The 20,351-nt window shown below is 35.6% G+C and overlaps 1 protein-coding gene and 1 long non-coding RNA gene across 2 annotated transcripts; one reads left to right on the top strand and one right to left on the bottom strand.

The window, feature by feature from the left end:
• Positions 1 to 1,535: 1,535 nt before the first annotated feature.
• Positions 1,536 to 17,531, bottom strand: LOC129432127 (scavenger receptor cysteine-rich type 1 protein M130-like). Its single transcript, XM_073869991.1, has 32 exons — positions 17,284 to 17,531; positions 16,564 to 16,884; positions 16,040 to 16,354; positions 15,632 to 15,955; positions 15,234 to 15,551; positions 14,764 to 15,066; positions 14,285 to 14,359; positions 13,818 to 14,153; positions 13,536 to 13,742; positions 13,312 to 13,407; positions 12,791 to 12,850; positions 12,601 to 12,657; positions 12,427 to 12,504; positions 12,252 to 12,311; positions 12,057 to 12,107; positions 11,799 to 11,861; positions 7,868 to 7,885; positions 7,439 to 7,756; positions 6,696 to 7,019; positions 6,260 to 6,574; positions 5,852 to 6,175; positions 5,451 to 5,768; positions 4,947 to 5,309; positions 3,354 to 3,668; positions 3,076 to 3,279; positions 2,852 to 2,947; positions 2,324 to 2,383; positions 2,165 to 2,221; positions 1,993 to 2,070; positions 1,818 to 1,880; positions 1,623 to 1,673; positions 1,536 to 1,555 (listed from the first exon to the last, which is right to left on the bottom strand). The coding sequence occupies exons 1-32, from the start codon at positions 17,387 to 17,389 to the stop codon at positions 1,536 to 1,538; spliced, it is 5,694 nt and encodes a 1,897-aa protein (XP_073726092.1). The 5' UTR covers positions 17,390 to 17,531.
• LOC141364895 (uncharacterized) lies at positions 9,222 to 11,380 on the top strand. The gene is made up of 3 exons (XR_012370312.1): positions 9,222 to 9,520; positions 10,485 to 10,929; positions 11,162 to 11,380. It is a non-coding gene; the product is annotated as an uncharacterized lncRNA (long non-coding RNA).
• Positions 17,532 to 20,351: the final 2,820 nt, after the last annotated feature.

Consider the following 20,351-nt stretch of genomic DNA (forward strand, 5'->3'; position numbering starts at 1 on the left):
GTTATCAATAGTCAAACAAACTTTATATATAAACAAACAGTTGTACAATGTTGTTAACAGAAACGAGTGTATTTGAATCAGTTCTGCTTAAATCTTCTCTAATATCTGTCTCATATTTCCTCAGGAGATTTACTTTACAAGACGAAGAGATAAAACATGAATATGACAAACTACTTTACAAGAAAAGACGGATTTGTAACAGTCAACAGTTCAGTTAGAGGAGGAAAATCCCGAGCATCTGAAACACCTTTACCTGACTGAAAAGAAACTATTATTAGAAGAAGAAGAAGAAGAAGAGACGGAAAGAAAGAGCAGTGAATGAAGAGAAGAAACTCAAACACAACACCTGACATCTCTGCTGACCAAACTCATTCATGTCATGAAGCAGAAATCACAACACAATCTGAAAGATAAACCTCACAAAATTATGACTGTTTATTATCATCTGTTTTTCATTTGTATTGTTTTAAAATTGTGAAGATAAAGGAGGAGCTGAGAGGATAAAGAGAGGTGAGGAGAGAAGAAACTGACCATGATAACATCCAGTAGATGTGTGATATAACAAAGATATTACATTATAACAACACACAGACAGATTCATCACACAACTACACAGAAATACACATGTTATTAAGATGAAGTTGTGTTATTTGTTTTCTGTAGTTTCCTCAATCCTTTAATTTTATGATGAATCTTTAATATCAGACACAAATCACTGATGTTTGATTTATTTTACCTGCAGGAATTCAAGACAAAACTCCAAGAAGAGTGAACTCGAGCTCAATCTACAGATGAATCTGTTACTGCAGAAGATCCAAACTCAACACAAATCATTCAATAGCAGTAAGACTCAAAACCCTCAGCTTTAAATTGTTTAAAATATTGTGATGTTGAAATGCACCTTCACACAAGAAACTGTGCTGTTTAGACGGCCGTTTAAATAAAACCACATTTATATACAGTATGATGCTCTCTGATATTTTATTTATACTCTTGTCCAACCAGACATGAAAAAAAAGAAAGAATTGTAACTTCTCTATAAAAGCAAAGCATTTGATATTCAATAAAAACTATTAAAATATCAATAAAACATTAGGCACTGTAGATTTAGTAGCAAAATTTGATCACTTATATGATTTTAAGCTGTAATAATTTCATGACACGAGACAGTGGGTGTGGTTATTGAGTCACACAGTCCCTCCCACTTTGTTTGGCTCCTCCCCCACATCATCATAATCTGTTGTGTAAAACAAAAGCACATTTATATTCTTTTATTATTGTATGAAGATTTTAAACTGAACTATAATAGATAATATATATTATAATATACATCTTTAAATGAGATCTAGAGGTTAATAATCTACCTAACAGGTTTGTCACATCTTCACTGTCATTCTTCACATCATCATACTCCTCCTGAACTCTCTCTGATGAAGTCACATGACAAACAACTCATATTGTGATTTGTAATACATCATGTCTCATGTCATAGACACATTTCTCTTTCCGACACTAACTAATAACAGCTGATAAAGTCACAATGACTGAATTAATGCTATAATAGACATACATAAGAAACTTAGATGTACTGCTTGATAAATGTGCTCTTATGTGTATCTCACATATTACACCTTGAAAGTTCTGTCCATTGATGATGACATCATCATAACTCTCTGTTGTGTTCACATACATAAGAGATAAACAACAAATCCCATCAGAATGACAAAGAGTCAGTAAACCTACATTATATCTGTACTGAGCGTCACTTTAAATAGATGTTACGTTACAAAAACAGCCTAGAAATGAAGTAAAATCACCTTTTTGAAGATCAGAGTTTTGTCCTGTGGTGATGACATCATCATACTTCTCAAGTGTGTCTTCTACAAATATAACATGAAACACACGTCATCACACCCATAGAGATATAAAGTATATTTTCTCTTCATGTACAGATCTTATATTTCATCTTAATACAGAATAACAGAAGTGCACCTGTCTCACTGTCTGCTTTTAGTCCATCAGTGATGACATCATCATAGTATTCTGCTGGGACTTTATTCACCATCTCTTCTACATCAACACAAAACAGTTTGAAAACAAAATACAAAATATCTGTTTGTACATTATGACACATGAAGTCTGATCAGTCAATAAAGTCACAAACCTTTCAGGTCACTGCCATTGGAGACATCATCATAATATTCAATCTTGTAGTCTTTTGCTATAAAGAGACTCAGACACTTTAGTTGTGAATTGTAATGTGTATATTTGTTAAGTTTGTCAAGGATTATCAAATAATGTGTCTTGATTTCAGTCTTCTAACCTGAGAGAAGCTCATCAGCATCTTCATATCCAGAATGCTGTTCTTCAGAGATGAGACTCGCTGTTAAAGTGAAGCAGAAGATTCAGAAACATGTTGATCATTACAAACAACCTCAACCTACATTTACATCACAGAGCACAAAAATATCACATCAACCTATTTTATCTAGATTTATATTAAAACATTATTTAGACATTAAAAATATAAGTTAACTTCATTCTGCAAACACACACCTGTATCCTGACATGAACTCATCTCTCACCGGATTCAAGACAAACAGACAGGAAGAAGCGCACACACACCTGCATATAAACTTACAAGCATATGAACCCCCCTCCCCATTAACCTCCAAAAATAATCACACCCACACACACACACACACACCTGCAGCTCTGTGGAGGAATTGTGTGGTTTGAAGCCGGAGGTTTAACAGGACTAATAATAGACGAACATCAGCTCAACTCACAAACATCAGACTGACTTTAATATTTCTACATCTGATTTGATTGAATAAGACAGAAGTCTCACCTCTCTGAGTGAAGTGTTTGTGTGTGTTTGTGTGTCTGTGATCAATCTCTTCATAAACTGCTTCAGTCTGAGTCCTGTGTCTCCTCTTAGAGAGAGCTGTGAGTGTAGACACACAAACACAACACATGACTGATGATACACTGAACAAGACTGTAGTAAGATTGATGTTGATGTAGTTCAATATGTCAGATGTGTACTTGTATGTGATGTGTGGATCTCTGTACCTCTCCTCATCTCTCTGTTGTGTTGAATCAGTATCAGCAGCGGCACTAAGAGCAGTAAGAGCAAAACTCCCAGTACAATCACAACCACTGGAGGATTGAAGAGAGGAGGAGTTTGTGGAGGAGTCACTGATCTCCTGTTTGTCTGAGAAACTGAAGGAGAAGCTGTTGTTGTTGTTGTGGCAGGAGTTGTAGACACTGACAAGTCTGTAAAATAAAAACACATATTAAGGAAACTGCTGAAATGATAATGAATTGATCTCTCAGTGTTTCATTCTCACCTGCACAGATGAGTCTAACTTGTTCTTTGTGTGAGCAGTCAGTGTGATTTTTCAGGACATGAGGACAGTCCCACAGGTGAATCTCAGTCCCTCTGCACTCGACTCTGTTCATCCACACAACACCTTCACCAGCACCAAACGCTTCATTCCCATCAACACTCAATGCTGCTCCACAACCCAGCTGCCTGCAGACCACCTGAGCATCTCTGATGTCCCACAGATCATCACAGACTGAACCCCACACAGAGTTATGATAAACCTCCAGTCTCCCCGAACACAAACCCTTCCCTCCACTCAGTCTGAGAGGAAGATGATCTACATCACACACATCAAACAACATTTACAACAACACACTGAAACACAAACTGAGATTTAAATGGTGGGTACATGTAGATTGAACACAGATATTTGTACAATTTTATACAGTTTTATTTGTCACATAAATATACTTGAACATTGTCTCTGATGAGGAGATGCTGTAAAACATGACAGACCACTCCGAGGAACTTCATTTATCTCTGTTTCTGAAATTATTACATGAGAAAATGTCAATCACGTAATAAATAATTGATGATAGTATTTTTTGAAAATAATGCACACCAAAGGTGGTAGCGAGTTATGATGCAAAGCATTATTTTCAAATAATTCGAAGAACAGGAGTCATTTATTATGCTTATACCACGGTTACCACAAACATCATTCTGGTGGTTATTTTAAAACATTTGACAGGCCAGGTGTGCGTTTTACAGAAAAATAATCAACATTATTTTAATGCTTCTTATGAAATCCAGGAAGACCGGCATAATTTGTGTAGTTAGGGGTTGCCATAATAGCTGATAAAAACACTGTAAATCTCTACAAAACATTTATTTTGACCATAATACACGCACAACAGTTGAATGTGTATGTGGCGCACGTGCACCCATGATATCCACATCTTTCCAGTAAAACCTTTAATAGAAACTGCCAATGAACAATAAATACAATAATTGTTTAAAAACAACTAATATTATGCTGATAAAAATATGCTGATTTAGCTGATTTATTTATTCTGCTACTATATATATATATTATTACAAAAATGCAATTACAGTTCATAATATATACGACATAAACTGCTTATTAGTTAATGTTTATAATAGTTCTTAATGTGTTTGCATATACTTTTGTCTAAATTGCAGTTTAAAAAAAACAGTTACAGTTGTAACATTTTAAACCATCGCCTAAACAATCTATTCCTTGTACAAACACCCGACTGACTTTCCCATTTTAAAGATACTGATATGCTTCTGTGCTATTATAGTTGCACATTGAAGACATGTCACTCTTGAGCAACAACACGAAATGATTGAATTTATTTTCATATTAAATATCAGGCCACTTCTTAATTTCATCCTCTCACTGGGTCATACATGGTAGTTGTAGTAAATATTTACCATAACTGTTTAAATCAGGTTTTATGTGTGCTCCCACGACCAGTCGGCTATTAAAACGGACGTCTCAAACAAAAAAGGGAAATACGTCACATCACTTACTTCCACGTTTGAAATTGTATCATTTCAGCAATATACTATCACAAACTCTAAAGTTTACTGAATACATTACACACAAAATAATTAGAAATCTCACAAGACAGTAACTTAAATTTCATCTCACCAGAGCAGATAATGTTGGCCACTTCATCTGTACTATAGGAATCCTGTCCCCAAGCTGAAGATGGACACTGCCATATAGTGGAGTCATCTGATCGACATTTAAAGTAATCCAACCAATTCTGAGACCTCAATCCATCTGAATAATTGGGTTCACTGGCAGATTTTCCACAGTTCAGCTCTTGACAGATCAGACTCGCTGTGTCTCTGTTCATCTGATTGTAGCAAACATTACCCCAAGATCCATTGTAGAAAACCTCCACATTCCCTTCACAGCCTTCAGTTAACCTGAACTCTTTAAACTCTAGATTGAAAAGACAACTTATATCAATCACAGTCTGATACTTTAAATTTGCTAATAAAATATTTTACAATAAATGTATCTGATCAAAACATTTAAATATATTTAACCACAATCACTTCATAACTGCAGGTTTGTGTTTACCTGAGCACACGACTCCTACATCCTCCTTGTGTTTACAGTCATGATCTCCCCAGACCCGTGAAGAGCAGCTCCACAGTGACGTCTCATTCCCCTCACAGTTCACATCATCCAGCCATATGGGTCCAGAACCAGGACCAAACCAGGCCGGTACTGGCTGATTACTGAGAGCCACTCCACACTGCAGCTGTCTGCACACCACATGAGCATCTTTAATATCCCAGGAGTCATCACACACTGTACCCCATGAGCCTTTGTGAAAAACCTCCAGCCTTCCTGCACAATCTCCACCAGAACCCACCAACCTGATGGACTTCTGACCTGAGATCAGATACAGAAAGAGGAACATTTAGTGCTCATGAAGCAATACATTTACAAATACATTAAGATATTATAAGTCTGACCAAGGCAAGTGATTGACAGCTGTTGTGTTGCGCTGCAGTTGAGAGTTTGTGGAGAGCTGCAGTTCCTCAGATGATCTTCAGTCCCAGAGCACTGGAAGCCCATCACACACTCATAACTGTGTTCATCACTGGATGAAGAGGAGTTAGTGAAGTTCAGCACAGAGCCACAGCCCAGCTGTCTGCAGACCACAGAGGATTCAGTGAGACTCCAGGAGTCCAGCAGAACTCTCCTCCAAACCTGATGAATGTAAACTTCCACCTCACCCTCACACTCTCTCTCTCCAGACAACCTCACTCGACCATCATGAAGAGACAGAGAGGAATCTGGAGAAAGGATTTGACATTTTCAGATTGATTACGATCACACTACAGTAACTTCATGTTAATGACAGAGTGAAGTTCACTCACTAGAACAAATGACTCCAACATCTTGTTTATGAGAGGATTCAGCTCGACTCCATGAAGAGATTGAACATTCTGAGAGTTTTGTTTCATTCCCCTGACAATCAAACACATCAGCCCAGATTTCACCAGATCCCTCTCCAAACCAGTCCACTCCCACAACAGACACAGCAATCCCACAATTCAGCTCTCTACAGAGGACATTGGCAGCTCTTATATTCATGCACTCATCACACACTGAGCCCCATTTACTGAAATACTGACGCTCAACTCGACCAGAGCAGATATCAGAGCCGTTCATCAGTCTTGGTGCTGTGTAACCTGAAAAGATAAATATCAGTTAATTTATAGAGTATGAAATTAAAGGAGTAAAAAGACACATTTCAGTTTAATCATTTGTATATAAAAGATCAAAAGAGAAAATCAAATTTTTATACTCAACCAGAGCAAATCAGTCCCACATCATTATCATGGGAACAGTTGTTCTTGTTTGAAGATTTTTGTGGACAGAAGTTTATTTGAGATTCATTTCCTCTACATTGAATCTCTTGTGTCCACACCTGCTCCTCTCCTTTACCAAAAGTATCTGCACCCAGCAGCTGTACAGGAACCCCACAGTTCAGCTCTCTACACACAACCTCTGCATCCTGATCATCAAACACAGCATCACACACTGTGCCCCATCTTCCTCCAAAATACATCTCCACCCTTCCAGAGCACAGGTGAGACCCACGAACAAGTCTTGACCATCCATCATTTATGCCATCTGATTATACAGAACGAATAAATATCACACAATTATATACACAGTTCCTCTCATGAAGAACTTTAATTCTCACAACACGAGTCACATTTATTAACAAATCTTGGAACTTTGTGACTTTTTATATGAAAAATAGATCAAGCATGAAACTTACACATATAATTGTCTCTTACTTTATACTGTCATCATTGTTGTCATTATTTAAACAGTAACATTAAATAATTATTTGAATGCCAATTTATTTATTAGATCTGAAAAATGAATTATGCATTTTTAACACAAAATGTAAGAAGTTGATGCTTACTAATAACATACTGGTCATAACTATTACAATTATTTGCATTTGTATATCATGTGAAAGTATGATTAAAATACATATGTATACTTGAAGTAATAACAGGCTTATATTTAGAGAAGTTCACCTGAGCAAATGACTCCAGCATCTTCTCTATGTTCACAGTTATTAACACCCCATCCACTTGATCTACAGTCCTCCAGTGTGGACTCTGATCCCATACAGTCCATATCATCCAGCCAGATCTGTCCTGATCCTTCTCCAAAGTAAGCAACAAGCATAGCCTGTACAGCCTCTCCACAGTTCACCTCTCTACACACCACTGCAGCATGTCTCAGATCCCAGTTATCATCACACACTGTTCCCCATTGACCATCATGAAGAACCTCAACTCTACCAGCACAAGGACTTTTATCACTTACCAACCTCACACTCAAATCTAAAACATATGAAACACAGATAAAGCATTAATCTTTGAGATAAATGGTTCATAAAAAGCATAAAATATTTCATTATCAATATGTAATATTTGTTTTGACCCCAGTTGTGTACTTACCAGCAATAATGTTCATTACTACAGAGGAGAGTAAAATGAGTGTAAGACAGATCTCCATAATCCTCTACTGTACACACAGACTGATAGAGAATAATGAGAAGTCAATGTAAAGAGAGAGAGAGAGAGAGAGAGAGAGAGAGAGAGAGAGAGAGAGAGAGAGAGAGAGAGACCAATCACGCTCTCTGTTACCTTATTAGAAATAAGAAAGGAAATCATCAAACAACTTGAGTGACAAATCAGAAGAGATATTTTTGATTTTCTCCATATATATCAGCAGAACGTCAGCGCTGATGAACGACGCTCCTCCCTCCATGTTCAGAGGAGACAAACACCTGCAAGAGTGAAGATAAATTTACATCAAATAAATGAAACACTTCAGTATATATTCAGCATCAAATCCTGTTGTGTGCAGATGTACAGGAAACTTTATGATCACTTCAAACACACTCATACACTTTAATATAAACACAGAGATATCCAGAGGTGTAAAGTACTCAAATAAAATTACTTTACTCAAATACAATTTTTTTAATTGTTCTTCATCAGAGTGTTTTTCTTTCACTTACACTAGTTTTCATAATAAACAGATACTTAATTACATTTACTTGAGTATATATATAAGAGAGTACTACATTTATTGTACTTAAGTAATAAAGATTAAAAATATCTTATTTATGAAATGTATTGTAGTGAAAAGTACTATATTAAACATCAGAATGTGGTAAAGTAAACGTTAAAGAGAGTAAAACTGATAAAGTACAGATAGTTGAGTAGTGAGTAAAAATACTTTACTACTTCACACCTCTGAATATATCCCTGTATAAATATGTGAAATACATTGAACATTTAAATTATAATATTTCTACTCAGTTTATTTAAACAAAAAAGACAAAACGTCCAATAAAATAAAAATAAATTAAAATCACATTATCTGTTGTAAAACCTGAATAAAAATAAAATATGTTGCAGCATATAAAACATGTCTACATTAAATTAATCAGTAAATTAATCAATATATCTACAGAATATAACATTCTTACAGCAGCATCTCAGGTCATTTAATATTGTAATGCTTTATTTATCCACTAGATGTCAGTCACAGATCTGTCAATCAAAGCGTCAGTAAATGTTGATGAATCTTCACTGTGGCTCATGTTTTGATGTTTTGATGTCTGATTTCACTGCACTTTGATTTTTGAAGTGTAATGAAGATTTTTGCTCTAAACAATCACTGATAAATATCCATACACAAGTCATGAAGGTGAGCCCTGGGCTATACGACTGGTTAAAAATAACATCTACGACATAACATAAATCAGTGTGAGATTGATTTATCTTCTACTGCCACCATGCGGTCATGACTGAAACAACAACACTCAACACTCCTCTGATCTCACACATGAACGCGCTCCAAACATCACGCGCGTGTCAAACACCACTGTGTGTTTAACTGTTTATTAAAACAGAATATAGGAAAACTTTGTGTTTGTGAAGTGAATTCATTGATTATTGACATAAATTGTGAATTTAAGACGAGAGGAGTTAAATCGATGTTTAATTTAGATTATTAATGCCTGAAGTCATTCTTACGTCATCATTGGTGGTCCTTTACTCGTCAAACGGCTCTGTTGTTGTTTTGGGAGCACAACTGAGGTAAATCTTACCTAATTCTTTAAAAATGTGATTAAAATTAACGTCTGATAAAAGTAAACATGTTTAAAGTGATGCTGCATATGAGGGTTCATCATATAATGTTCAAAGATGTTTCTGATAATAGATAAAGAGGGTGGGTAGACGATTGATTGTTTTTGTGCTTCAAATACTAAAAACATTAATATCAGAGAGCTGTTCCATAAAACAAGATTACGAAATAAGCCAGACTTATTGTCAGTCGATTCAGTTCCATTAAGCAAACTTGAAAAAGTTGGAACTTGGGTACTATGGCAACTTATACTTGGAAACTAACCTGGTCCGGGGCAGGCTAACTCCCAGGCTAAGCATTAGTTGTTGCTAAACTAGACTTCCACTAACACTGATCTGTAAATGCCATGATATTACCGGTAACTCTCTGACATTTTATTTGACTTTATAATTCAGTGTAAAAATTAACTAAATTTAACACAATTTGTAAAAAAATAATAATTAATACAATATAGACATGTTTAATGATATGATATGTGATAGGCCTCTCAAATGTTTAGACCAATGCATTATACATTTTATTATAATTAGTTTTCTGTACGTTGTATTTATTTTCTCCTTTATGTGAAGCACTTTGGCTCCAAGCCTTCGTCAGGGAGTAAACACATTAAAAACAATCTCTTCCTGTTTTTTGATATGTGTTTACTCCCTGACGAAGGCTTGTTTGTCGAAACGCGTTGGATTTACCATGTCCGAAGTTTTTAATTAAGTTTATTATGACCAATTCATATCAATAAAGTTTTTTTTTTACTTTTTTAAGAGAGTGCCTTGCAGTTTCTTTGGTTTGTTAAACTTAATATATAAAAAACAGCTGATAAACGAAACATCTGTGTTGTACAATGTTGTTAACAGAAACGAGTGTATTTGAATCAGTTCTGCTTAAATCTTCTCTAATATCTGTCTCATATTTCCTCAGGAGATTTGCTTTACAAGACGAAGAGATAAAACATGAATATGACAAACTACTTTACAAGAAAAGATGGATTTGTAACAGTCAACAGTTCAGTTAGAGAAGAAAAGTCACGAGCATCTGAAACATCTTTACCTGGCTGAAAATAAATGATTAGATGAAGAAGAAGAAGAAGAGAGAAAGAAGAAGAGATGGAAAGAGAGAGCAGTGAATGAAGAGAAGAAACTCAAACACAACACCTGACATCTCTGCTGACCAAACTCATTCATGTCATGAAGCAGAAATCACAACACAATCTGAAAGATAAACCTCACAAAATTATGACTGTTTATTATCATCTGTTTTTCATTTGTATTATTTTAAAATTGTGTTTTATTGTTGTGTAGCTTTATTGAATGAACACATAGAAGATAATGAGAAGATAAAGGAGGAGCTGAGAGGATAAAGAGAGGTGAGGAGAGAAGAAACTGACCATGATAACATCCAGTAGATGTGTGATATAACAAAGATATTACATTATAACAACACACAGACAGATTCATCACACAACTGCACAGAAATACACATGTTATTAAGATGAAGTTGTGTTATTTGTTTTCTGTAGTTTCCTCAATCCTTTAATTTTATGATGAATCTTTAATATCAGACACAAATCACTGATGTTTGATTTATTTTACCTGCAGGAATTCAAGACAAAACTCCAAGAAGAGTGAACTCGAGCTCAATCTACAGATGAATCTGTTACTGCAGAAGATCCAAACTCAACACAAATCATTCAATAGCAGTAAGACTCAAAACCCTCAGCTTTAAATTGTTTAAAACATTGTGATGTTGAAATGCACCTTCACACAAGAAACTGTGCTGTTTAGACGGCCATTAAAATAAAACCACATTTGTGTACAGTATGATGCTCTCTGATATTTCATTTATACTCTTGACCAACCAGACATAAAAATAAAGTACATTTGTAACTTCTCTATAAAAGCAAAGCTTGTGATATTCAATAAAAACCTATTTGAAATATCAATAAAACATTAGACACTGTAGTTTTAGTAGCAAAATTTGATCACTTATATGATTTTAAGCCTTAATATGATTTCATGACATGAGACAGTGGGTGTGGTTATTAAGTCACACAGTCCCTCCCACTTTGTTTGGTTCCTCCCCCACATCATCATAATCTGTAAAACAAAAGCACATTCATATTCTTTTATTAATTGTATGAATAATTTAAACTGAACTATTTAAATAGATAATATATAAAGATAAAATATATTATAATATACATCTTTAAATGAGATCTAGAGGTTAATAATCTACCTAACAGGTTTGTCACATCTTCACTGTCATTCTTCACATCATCATACTCCTCCTGAACTCTCTCTGATGAAGTCACATGACAAACAACTCATATTGTGATTTGTAATACATCATGTCTCATGTCATAGACACATTTCTCTTTCTGACACTAACTAATAACAGCTGATAAAGTCACAATGACTGAATTAATGCTATAATAGACATACATAAGAAACTTAGATGTACTGCTTGATAAATATACACTTCTGTGTTACTCACCTATTACACCTTGAAAGTTCTGTCCATTGATGATGACATCATCATAACTCTCTGTTGTGTTCACATACATAAGAGATAAACAACAAATCCCATCAGAATGACAAAGAATCAGTAAACCTACATTATATCTGTACTGAGCGTCACTTTAAATAGATGTTACGTTACAAAAACAGCTTAGAAATGAAGTAAAATCACCTTTTTGAAGATCAGAGTTTTGTCCTGTGGTGATGACATCATCATACTTCTCAAGTGTGTCTTTTACAAATATAACATGAGACACACGTCATCACACCCATAGAGATATAAAGTATATTTTCTCTTCATGTACAGATCTTATATTTCATCTTAATACAGAATAACAGAAGTGCACCTGTCTCACTGTCTGCTTTTAGTCCATCAGTGATGACATCATCATAGTATTCTGCTGGGACTTTATTCACCATCTCTTCTACATCAACACAAAACATGTTTGAAAACAAAATACAAAATATCTGTTTGTACATTATGACACCATGAAGTCTGATCAGTCAATAAAGTCACAAACCTTTCAGGTCACTGCCATTGGAGACATCATCATAATATTCAATGTTGTAGTCTTTTTCTATAAAGATAAGAGACTCAGAAACTTTAGTATTGTAAAGTGAATGTGTATATTTGCCAATTTTGTAAAAGATTATCAAATAATTTGTCTTAAATTGAGTCAAAACCTAAATATTAACGTTCAGTCTTCTAACCTGAGAGAAGCTCATCAGCATCTTCATATCCAGAATGCTGTTCTTCAGAGATGAGACTCCCTGTTAAAGTGAAGCAGAAGATTCAGAAACATGTTGATCATTACAAACAACCTCAACCTACATTTACATCACAGAGCACAAAAATATCACATCAACCTATTTTATTTAGATTTATATTAAAACATTATTTAGACATTAAAAATATAAGTTAACTTCATTCTGCAAACACACACCTGTATCCTGACATGAACTCATCTCTCACCGGATTCAAGACAAACAGACAGGAAGAAGCGCACACACACCTGCATATAAACTTACAAGCATATGAACCCCCCTCCCCATTAACCTCCAAAAATAATCACACACACACACACACACACACACCTGCAGGAGGAATTGTGTGGTTTGAAGCCGGAGGTTTAACAGGACTAATAATAGACGAACATCAGCTCAACTCACAAACATCAGACTGACTTTAATATTTCTACATCTGATTTGATTGAATAAGACAGAAGTCTCACCTCTCTGAGTGACGTGTTTGTGTGTGTTTGTGTGTCTGTGATCAATCTCTTCATAAACTGCTTCAGTCTGAGTCCTGTGTCTCCTCTTAGAGAGAGCTATGAGTGTAGACACACAAACACAACACATGACTGATGATACACTGAACAAGAGTGTAGTAAGATTGATGTTGATGTAGTTCAATATGTCAGATGTGTACTTGTATGTGATGTGTGGATCTCTGTACCTCTCCTCATCTCTCTGTTGTGTTGAATCAGTATCAGCAGCGGCACTAAGAGCAGTAAGAGCAAAACTCCCAGTACAATCACAACCACTGGAGGATTGAAGAGAGGAGGAGTTTGTGGAGGAGTCACTGATCTCCTGTTTGTCTGAGAAACTGAAGGAGAAGCTGATGTTGTTGTTGTTGTTGCAGGAGTTGTAGACACTGATGAGTCTGTAAAATAAAACACATATATTAAGGAAACTGCTGAAATGATAATGAATTGATCTCTCAGTGTTTCTCTCTCACCTGCACAGATGAGTCTAACTTGTTCTTTGTGTGAGCAGTCAGTGTGATTTTTCAGGACATGAGGACAGTCCCACAGGTGAATCTCAGTCCCTCTGCACTCGACTCTGTTCATCCACACAACACCTTCACCAGCACCAAACGCTTCATTCCCATCAACACTCAATGCTGCTCCACAACCCAGCTGCCTGCAGACCACCTGAGCATCTCTGATGTCCCACAGATCATCACAGACTGAACCCCACACAGAGTTATGATAAACCTCCAGTCTCCCCGAACACAAACCCTTCCCTCCACTCAGTCTGAGAGGAAGATGATCTACATCACACACATCAAACAACATTTACAACAACACACTCAAACACAGACTGAGATTTAAATGTGAAATTGAAAGAGATATTTATCATTTATAATGAATTAAGTAGTAATTATAATTTTAACCTGTTCGATATCATACAGTGTAAACGTACTTGAACATTGTTTCTGGTGATGAGATGCTGAGGTAGAACATGACAGACGACTTCGATGTGACTCATTTATCTCATCTGAGATCATAAAACAACATTTTCTTTACCAATGAACAGAACAGGAATTCATTAAATCTCTGCTATATAATTTTACCTCACAAACCTTTCAGGGGCAGTTTCCCAGAGAGGGTTTATATTAATCCAGGACTAGGCCTTGGTTATTTTAGGAAACTTAGTTTGTTTTTAAAAACATACCTTACAAAGAATACTGTTATGCATCTTGAGACAAAACAATGACACTGATGTATTTTAAGATGTGACACTGCAAGCTGATGTTAGGACATCTCAAACAAGCATTTTAGTCTTGGACTAGGCTTGAGCCCTTTCCCGGAAACCCATTAGATTTAAAACATTTTCAATATATTACACAGGAAAATGAACAGAAAATTAAAAACAAGACATATTTTAAAATTTGATCTTACCAGAACAGGTGATATGAGCCACCTCAGTTTGACCACAGTGATTCTGTCCCCAGGGTGAAGTCGGGCACTGCCACAGATTTGAGTCGTGTGGTCGACATTTAACATTATCCAACCAGTTATGAGCTGATGGCACTCTTGATGTTGAATCAGACAGACTGGCAGATCTTCCACAGTTCAGCTCTTGACAGATCAGACTCGCTGTTTCACTTTCCATTTGATTCCAGCAAATATTACCCCAAGATCCATTGTAGAAAACCTCCACATTCCCTTCACAGCCTTCAGTTAACTTGAGCTTTTTAAACTCTAGATTGAAAAGTTGGATTAAGAATGAGTTTAAGATGAATTTAAGCTGCCATAAGAAAGCAAATAACTCAAAACAAATTTTTCTTCATTAATTAGATGCAGCTGCACATCATTCACATATACAATTAACTGAGAGACAAAACATTTTCTACATTTCAACTCCTTACTTGAGCACACGACTCCTACATCCTCCTTGTGTTTACAGTCATGATGTCCCCAGACCCGTGAAGAGCAGCTCCACAGTGACGTCTCATTCCCCTCACAGTTCACATCATCCAGCCATATGGGTCCAGAACCAGGACCAAACCAGGCTGGTACTGGCTGATTACTGAGAGACACTCCACACTGCAGCTGTCTGCACACCACATGAGCATCTTTAATATCCCAGAAGTCATCACACACTGTACCCCATGAGCCTTTGTGAAAAACCTCCAGCCTTCCTGCACAATCTCCACCAGAACCCACCAACCTGACGGAGTTCTGACCTAAGTTCAGACAAAGAGTTAACTACAGACTATGTGAACCCATTTTAATTAATCATATGGATAGATATTATAATTCTGACCAAGGCAGGTGATTGACAGTTGTTGTCTGGAGCTGCAGTTGAGAGTTTGTGGAGAGCTGCAGTTCCTCAGATGATCTTCAGTCCCAGAACACTGGAAGCCCATCACACACTCATAACTGTGTTCATCACTGGATGAAGAGGAGTTAGTGAAGTTCAGCACAGAGCCACAGCCCAGCTGTCTGCAGACCACAGAGGATTCAGTGAGACTCCAGGAGTCCAGCAGAACTCTCCTCCAAACCTGATGAATGTAAACTTCCACCTCACCCTCACACTCTCTCTCTCCAGACAACCTCACTCGACCATCATGAAGAGACAGAGAGGAATCTGGAGAAAGGATTTGACATTTTCAGATTGATTACGATCACACTACAGTAACTTCATGTTAATGACAGATTGAAGTTCACTCACTAGAACAAATGACTCCAACATCTTGTTTATGAGAGGATTCAGCTCGACTCCATGAAGAGATTGAACATTCTGAGAGTTTTGTTTCATTCCCCTGACAATCAAACACATCAGCCCAGATTTCACCAGATCCCTCTCCAAACCAGTCCACTCCCACAACAGACACAGCAATCCCACAATTCAGCTCTCTACAGAGAACATTGGCAGCTCTCATATTCATGCACTCATCACACACTGAGCCCAATTTACTGAAATACTGACGCTCAACTCGACCAGAGCAGATATCAGAGCCGTTCATCAGTCTTACTGCTGTGTAACCTGGACAAAGATTTCAAAGATTATTAAAAACACATAGACAAGAGAATAGAAATTTAATAAAGATGTATGTTTTGAACACCACATTAACTAGTTAAAGATCTCAAAGCTTATTGAAACAGTTTAAACCAATTTTCTCTCAAGATGGATTTGCTTAAACAAATACTAGATTCAAATGCTTCTTTAAAAAAGGGTTCAGCACTGATATTTACCAGAACATATGAGTCCCACATTATTGTCATGAGAGCAGGTTTCTTTAGTTATAGTTGATGAACATGATTGAATATGTGATTCATCTCCTCTACATTGAATCTCTTGTGTCCACACCTGCTCCTCTCCTTTACCAAAAGTATCTGCACCCAGCAGCTGTACAGGAACCCCACAGTTCAGCTCTCTACACACAACCTCTGCATCCTGATCATCAAACACAGCACCACACACTGTACCCCATCTTCCTCCAAAATACATTTCGACTCTTCCAGAGCACAAATGAGAAACAGCAACAAGACTTGCACTGCTGTAGTGTTTATCACCTGTTTATACAGACAGAATGAACAGCACAGAAAATGAGATCACAATGAAATCACAGAAATAACCTGGACTCTCCTAGAACATCTGTGAAACCCAAACAAAAGTCTGGGAACTTCATGACATGCTTTTTAAATTATAGATAAAAATAAAACATTTTATATTAGTTTATGCATTATATATATTACATAGATGTCACTCATGATATTGGATAATATTTTAACAGCAAATTCATTGTTTAGACTTAAAATGGACTTTGTACTTTGAATCCATGATCAAAAATCTACACTAGAACATAATTCTCACAGCTATTCAAACCTTTTTCATTAGTATATCCTGTGACAGAATGATGTTGTTATTAATCATGAATTCACAGGAAAATATTTAGAGAAGCTCACCTGAGCAGATCACACCAGCATCATAAGAATGAGAACAGCGCTGAACATACGAGTCATATGATCTACAGTTCTTCAGTGAGGACTCTGATCCACTACACTCCACATAAGCCATTGTGATTGGTCCTGATCCTTCTCCAAACTGACCATAGTGTGCACCTACACCCTTTCCACAGCCCAACTCTCTACACACCACTGCAGCATCGTTCAGATCCCAATCCCAACGACCACACACTGTTCCTCACTGACGACCTTTAAGAACCTCAACTCTACCAGCACAAGGACTGCCACCATTCACCAACCTCACATTAAAATCTGATAGATGAAAAAAGCAAAAACGATATTAACTATATTGATGCTCATTAATAATTCGTATAAAATATTTGAATTTTAATCAATATTATTACTTACCAGCAGTAATGTTGATTACTACAGAGGAGAGTAAAATGAGTGTGAGACAGATCTCCATAATCCTCTACTGTACACACAGACTGATAGAGAATAATGAGAAGTCAATGTAAAGAGAGAGAGAGAGAGAGACCAATCACGCTCTCTGTTACCTTATTAGAAATAAGAAAGGAAATCATCAAACAACTTGAGTGACAAATCAGAAGAGATATTTTTGATTTTCTCCATATATATCAGCAGAACGTCAGCGCTGATGAACGACGCTCCTCCCTCCATGTTCAGAGGAGACAAACACCTGCAAGAGTGAAGATAAATTTACATCAAATAAATGAAACACTTCAGTATCTATTCAGCATCAAATCCTGTTGTGTGCAGATGTACAGGAAACTATATGATCACTTCAAACACACTCATACACTTTAATATAAACACACACATACACTCACAAATATATCCATTTCATCAATGTGAAATGAAATATATTGAACATCTATAATTAAAGTATTAAATTGACATTTCTATTATGTTCAATCAATCAAAAATGAAACAGAACATAAATTATTAGTTATTGATAACAATGTATATAACAAAATTACAATATCTGCTGCATAACTTAAAAATAAAATGTTTTGGAAAACTAAAAAAATTCTACATTACATTTATTAGTAAATTATTAAATATATCCACATAATATATCAATCAATATATTAGCAGCAGCATTTTTGTCTACTTAATATTGTGATACTTTATTTATCCACTAGATGGCAGCAACATCCTGTCAATCAATGCATCAGTAAATGTGACTGTAAAGAATCTTCACTGTGGCTCACATTTTGACGTTTTATGCTCCCACTGATTTCACTGCACTTTTATTTAGTGTATTGAAGATGTTTACTCTTAACCTTTACTGAGAAACATCTATGAATAAGCAATGAATTTTGAAACTTTAAAAACATGAGCCCTTTGCAAGTGATAATCTGCTCCTAGCTGTGCAATTACTAACAGTTTCCTACAAAGGGAGAGTGAAATACAACTTTGTTATTATAAAATGTCTTACCTGTTTGACAATATTCAGTTTGACAGATCAATTATTGCCTCCATCTCATGAGTCATCTTACAATTCATAATCAAATCAGGTACAGAAATCTTGTTTGATGTCTTGTTTGATGTACAGTATAAAAATAAAACAATTTTGTATAAAAATGTGATTTTATATTACAACAATTAGATAACAACAATGCTCCTAATGTACAAAGGTCCACACTGTCAGCATTCTCAGTGATGCATAAATATAATTTGTGCTGTCAGCTTGTGTAATTTCTTTGTTGCATTGCAGAATTTTTGTTTTCATTCTATAGCAGCAGATGCAATGAATAACTAATACGATTGGTAAAATAACATAAGCAGCATTAATCACAGTGTGAGATTGATTGATTCTCTACTGCCACCATGCGGTCATGACTGAAACAACAACAGTCAACACTCCTCTGCGCTCGAAACAACTAAATATGGTGCCATCTACTGGTGAACACGTTGTAAAAGCAAAAGATATCTGTCCAAACATTTTACAATTTTTATAAAATAATTGCAAAGAAAAATGCTTTTAAGAAAAATAAATTATTTAACTTAATTCAGCCATCTAGTAAAAGTGTATTTTGTGTTTTATTTTTATTTATGGCAGATCATTAATACTTAATTACATTTACTTGAGTACAAAAAAAGATCTACATTTATTGTACTTAAGTATTAAAGGTAAAAAATAACTTGTATTTATGAAATAAGAAGAGGACACAGCATTGGTGGATTGTGTGAAGATATTCAGTACTCTGGACATTTATTTAAACTTTGCTCATTTCTTCACAGTCTGGATGGAGGAGAGTTTATTCAGATCAATGTAAGCAAAGCTAAAGAGATGTGTTATGTGTATGTGGAGAGTTTTAAAACAGTTAAGAGAGTAAGAGTTTTATCTTAATGTAATCTCCTCCAACACAGAGACATAAAATGTAGTATGTAGTACATTTGTTACTTATATCTGTAATATATAAATGCAAAAATATGTCTAAGATCAGGACTCCTCCGACATGTGAGGGCACGCATCTCTGATAGACTTGAATATTAGTCAGTTGTATAGTCTACTGTATTACCAGTCAGGTCCAAGATAAAATCGTACTTGGAAGAAACTGATCTTACATCAAAGTCTGCCACCTGCACCCAGAAGATACAGGCACTGATGATTGACACTAATTCATATATAAAGATATCCTCTTCACTAATGATAATAAATTAAAAAAATTAACTTTATCATTGTCTAACATTTTTTTAAGTCCATTATATTAAATACATTTTATTCATCTTGTCTGATGATTTACAGTGTTTACAATTAAACCGAATGTTCTACTTCATAGAATAAATAAGACTTTTATTAAACAGAGGGATGTTTTGTTTAAATACGTAAATTAAAACCTACATTTGTTAATTAATATATTTAACGTAACATAAAAGCATGTGCAGATGTTGATATAAAACTGTAATGCGTTATTTATCCAGAAGATGGCAGTACAACACAAGCAGAGGAAGTTTTGAGCTTAGGTTAACTAACACACGAGGGCACTACTCATTGTTTTTAGGACAGTAAACGATCAGTCCTTTCTTACAGATATAGTGGACAT

Source organism: Misgurnus anguillicaudatus, chromosome 1 (assembly GCF_027580225.2).
Source record: "Misgurnus anguillicaudatus chromosome 1, ASM2758022v2, whole genome shotgun sequence".
Classification (NCBI taxonomy): Eukaryota; Metazoa; Chordata; class Actinopteri; order Cypriniformes; family Cobitidae; genus Misgurnus; species Misgurnus anguillicaudatus.

What these genes read in the sequence shown, in the direction of transcription:
- LOC129432127 (XM_073869991.1), bottom strand. Translation starts at nt 17,389, where the DNA reads ATGGCTTATGTGGAGTGTAGTGGATCAGAGTCCTCACTGAAGAACTGT. An exon ending in TGTGGGACTCATATGTTCTG is followed by an intron (nt 16,355 to 16,563) that starts GTAAATATCAGT and finishes ATCTTTGTCCAG; the next exon opens with GTTACACAGCAGTAAGACTG. An exon ending in TCACCAGAAACAATGTTCAA is followed by an intron (nt 14,154 to 14,284) that starts GTACGTTTACAC and finishes TGTTGTAAATGT; the next exon opens with TGTTTGATGTGTGTGATGTA.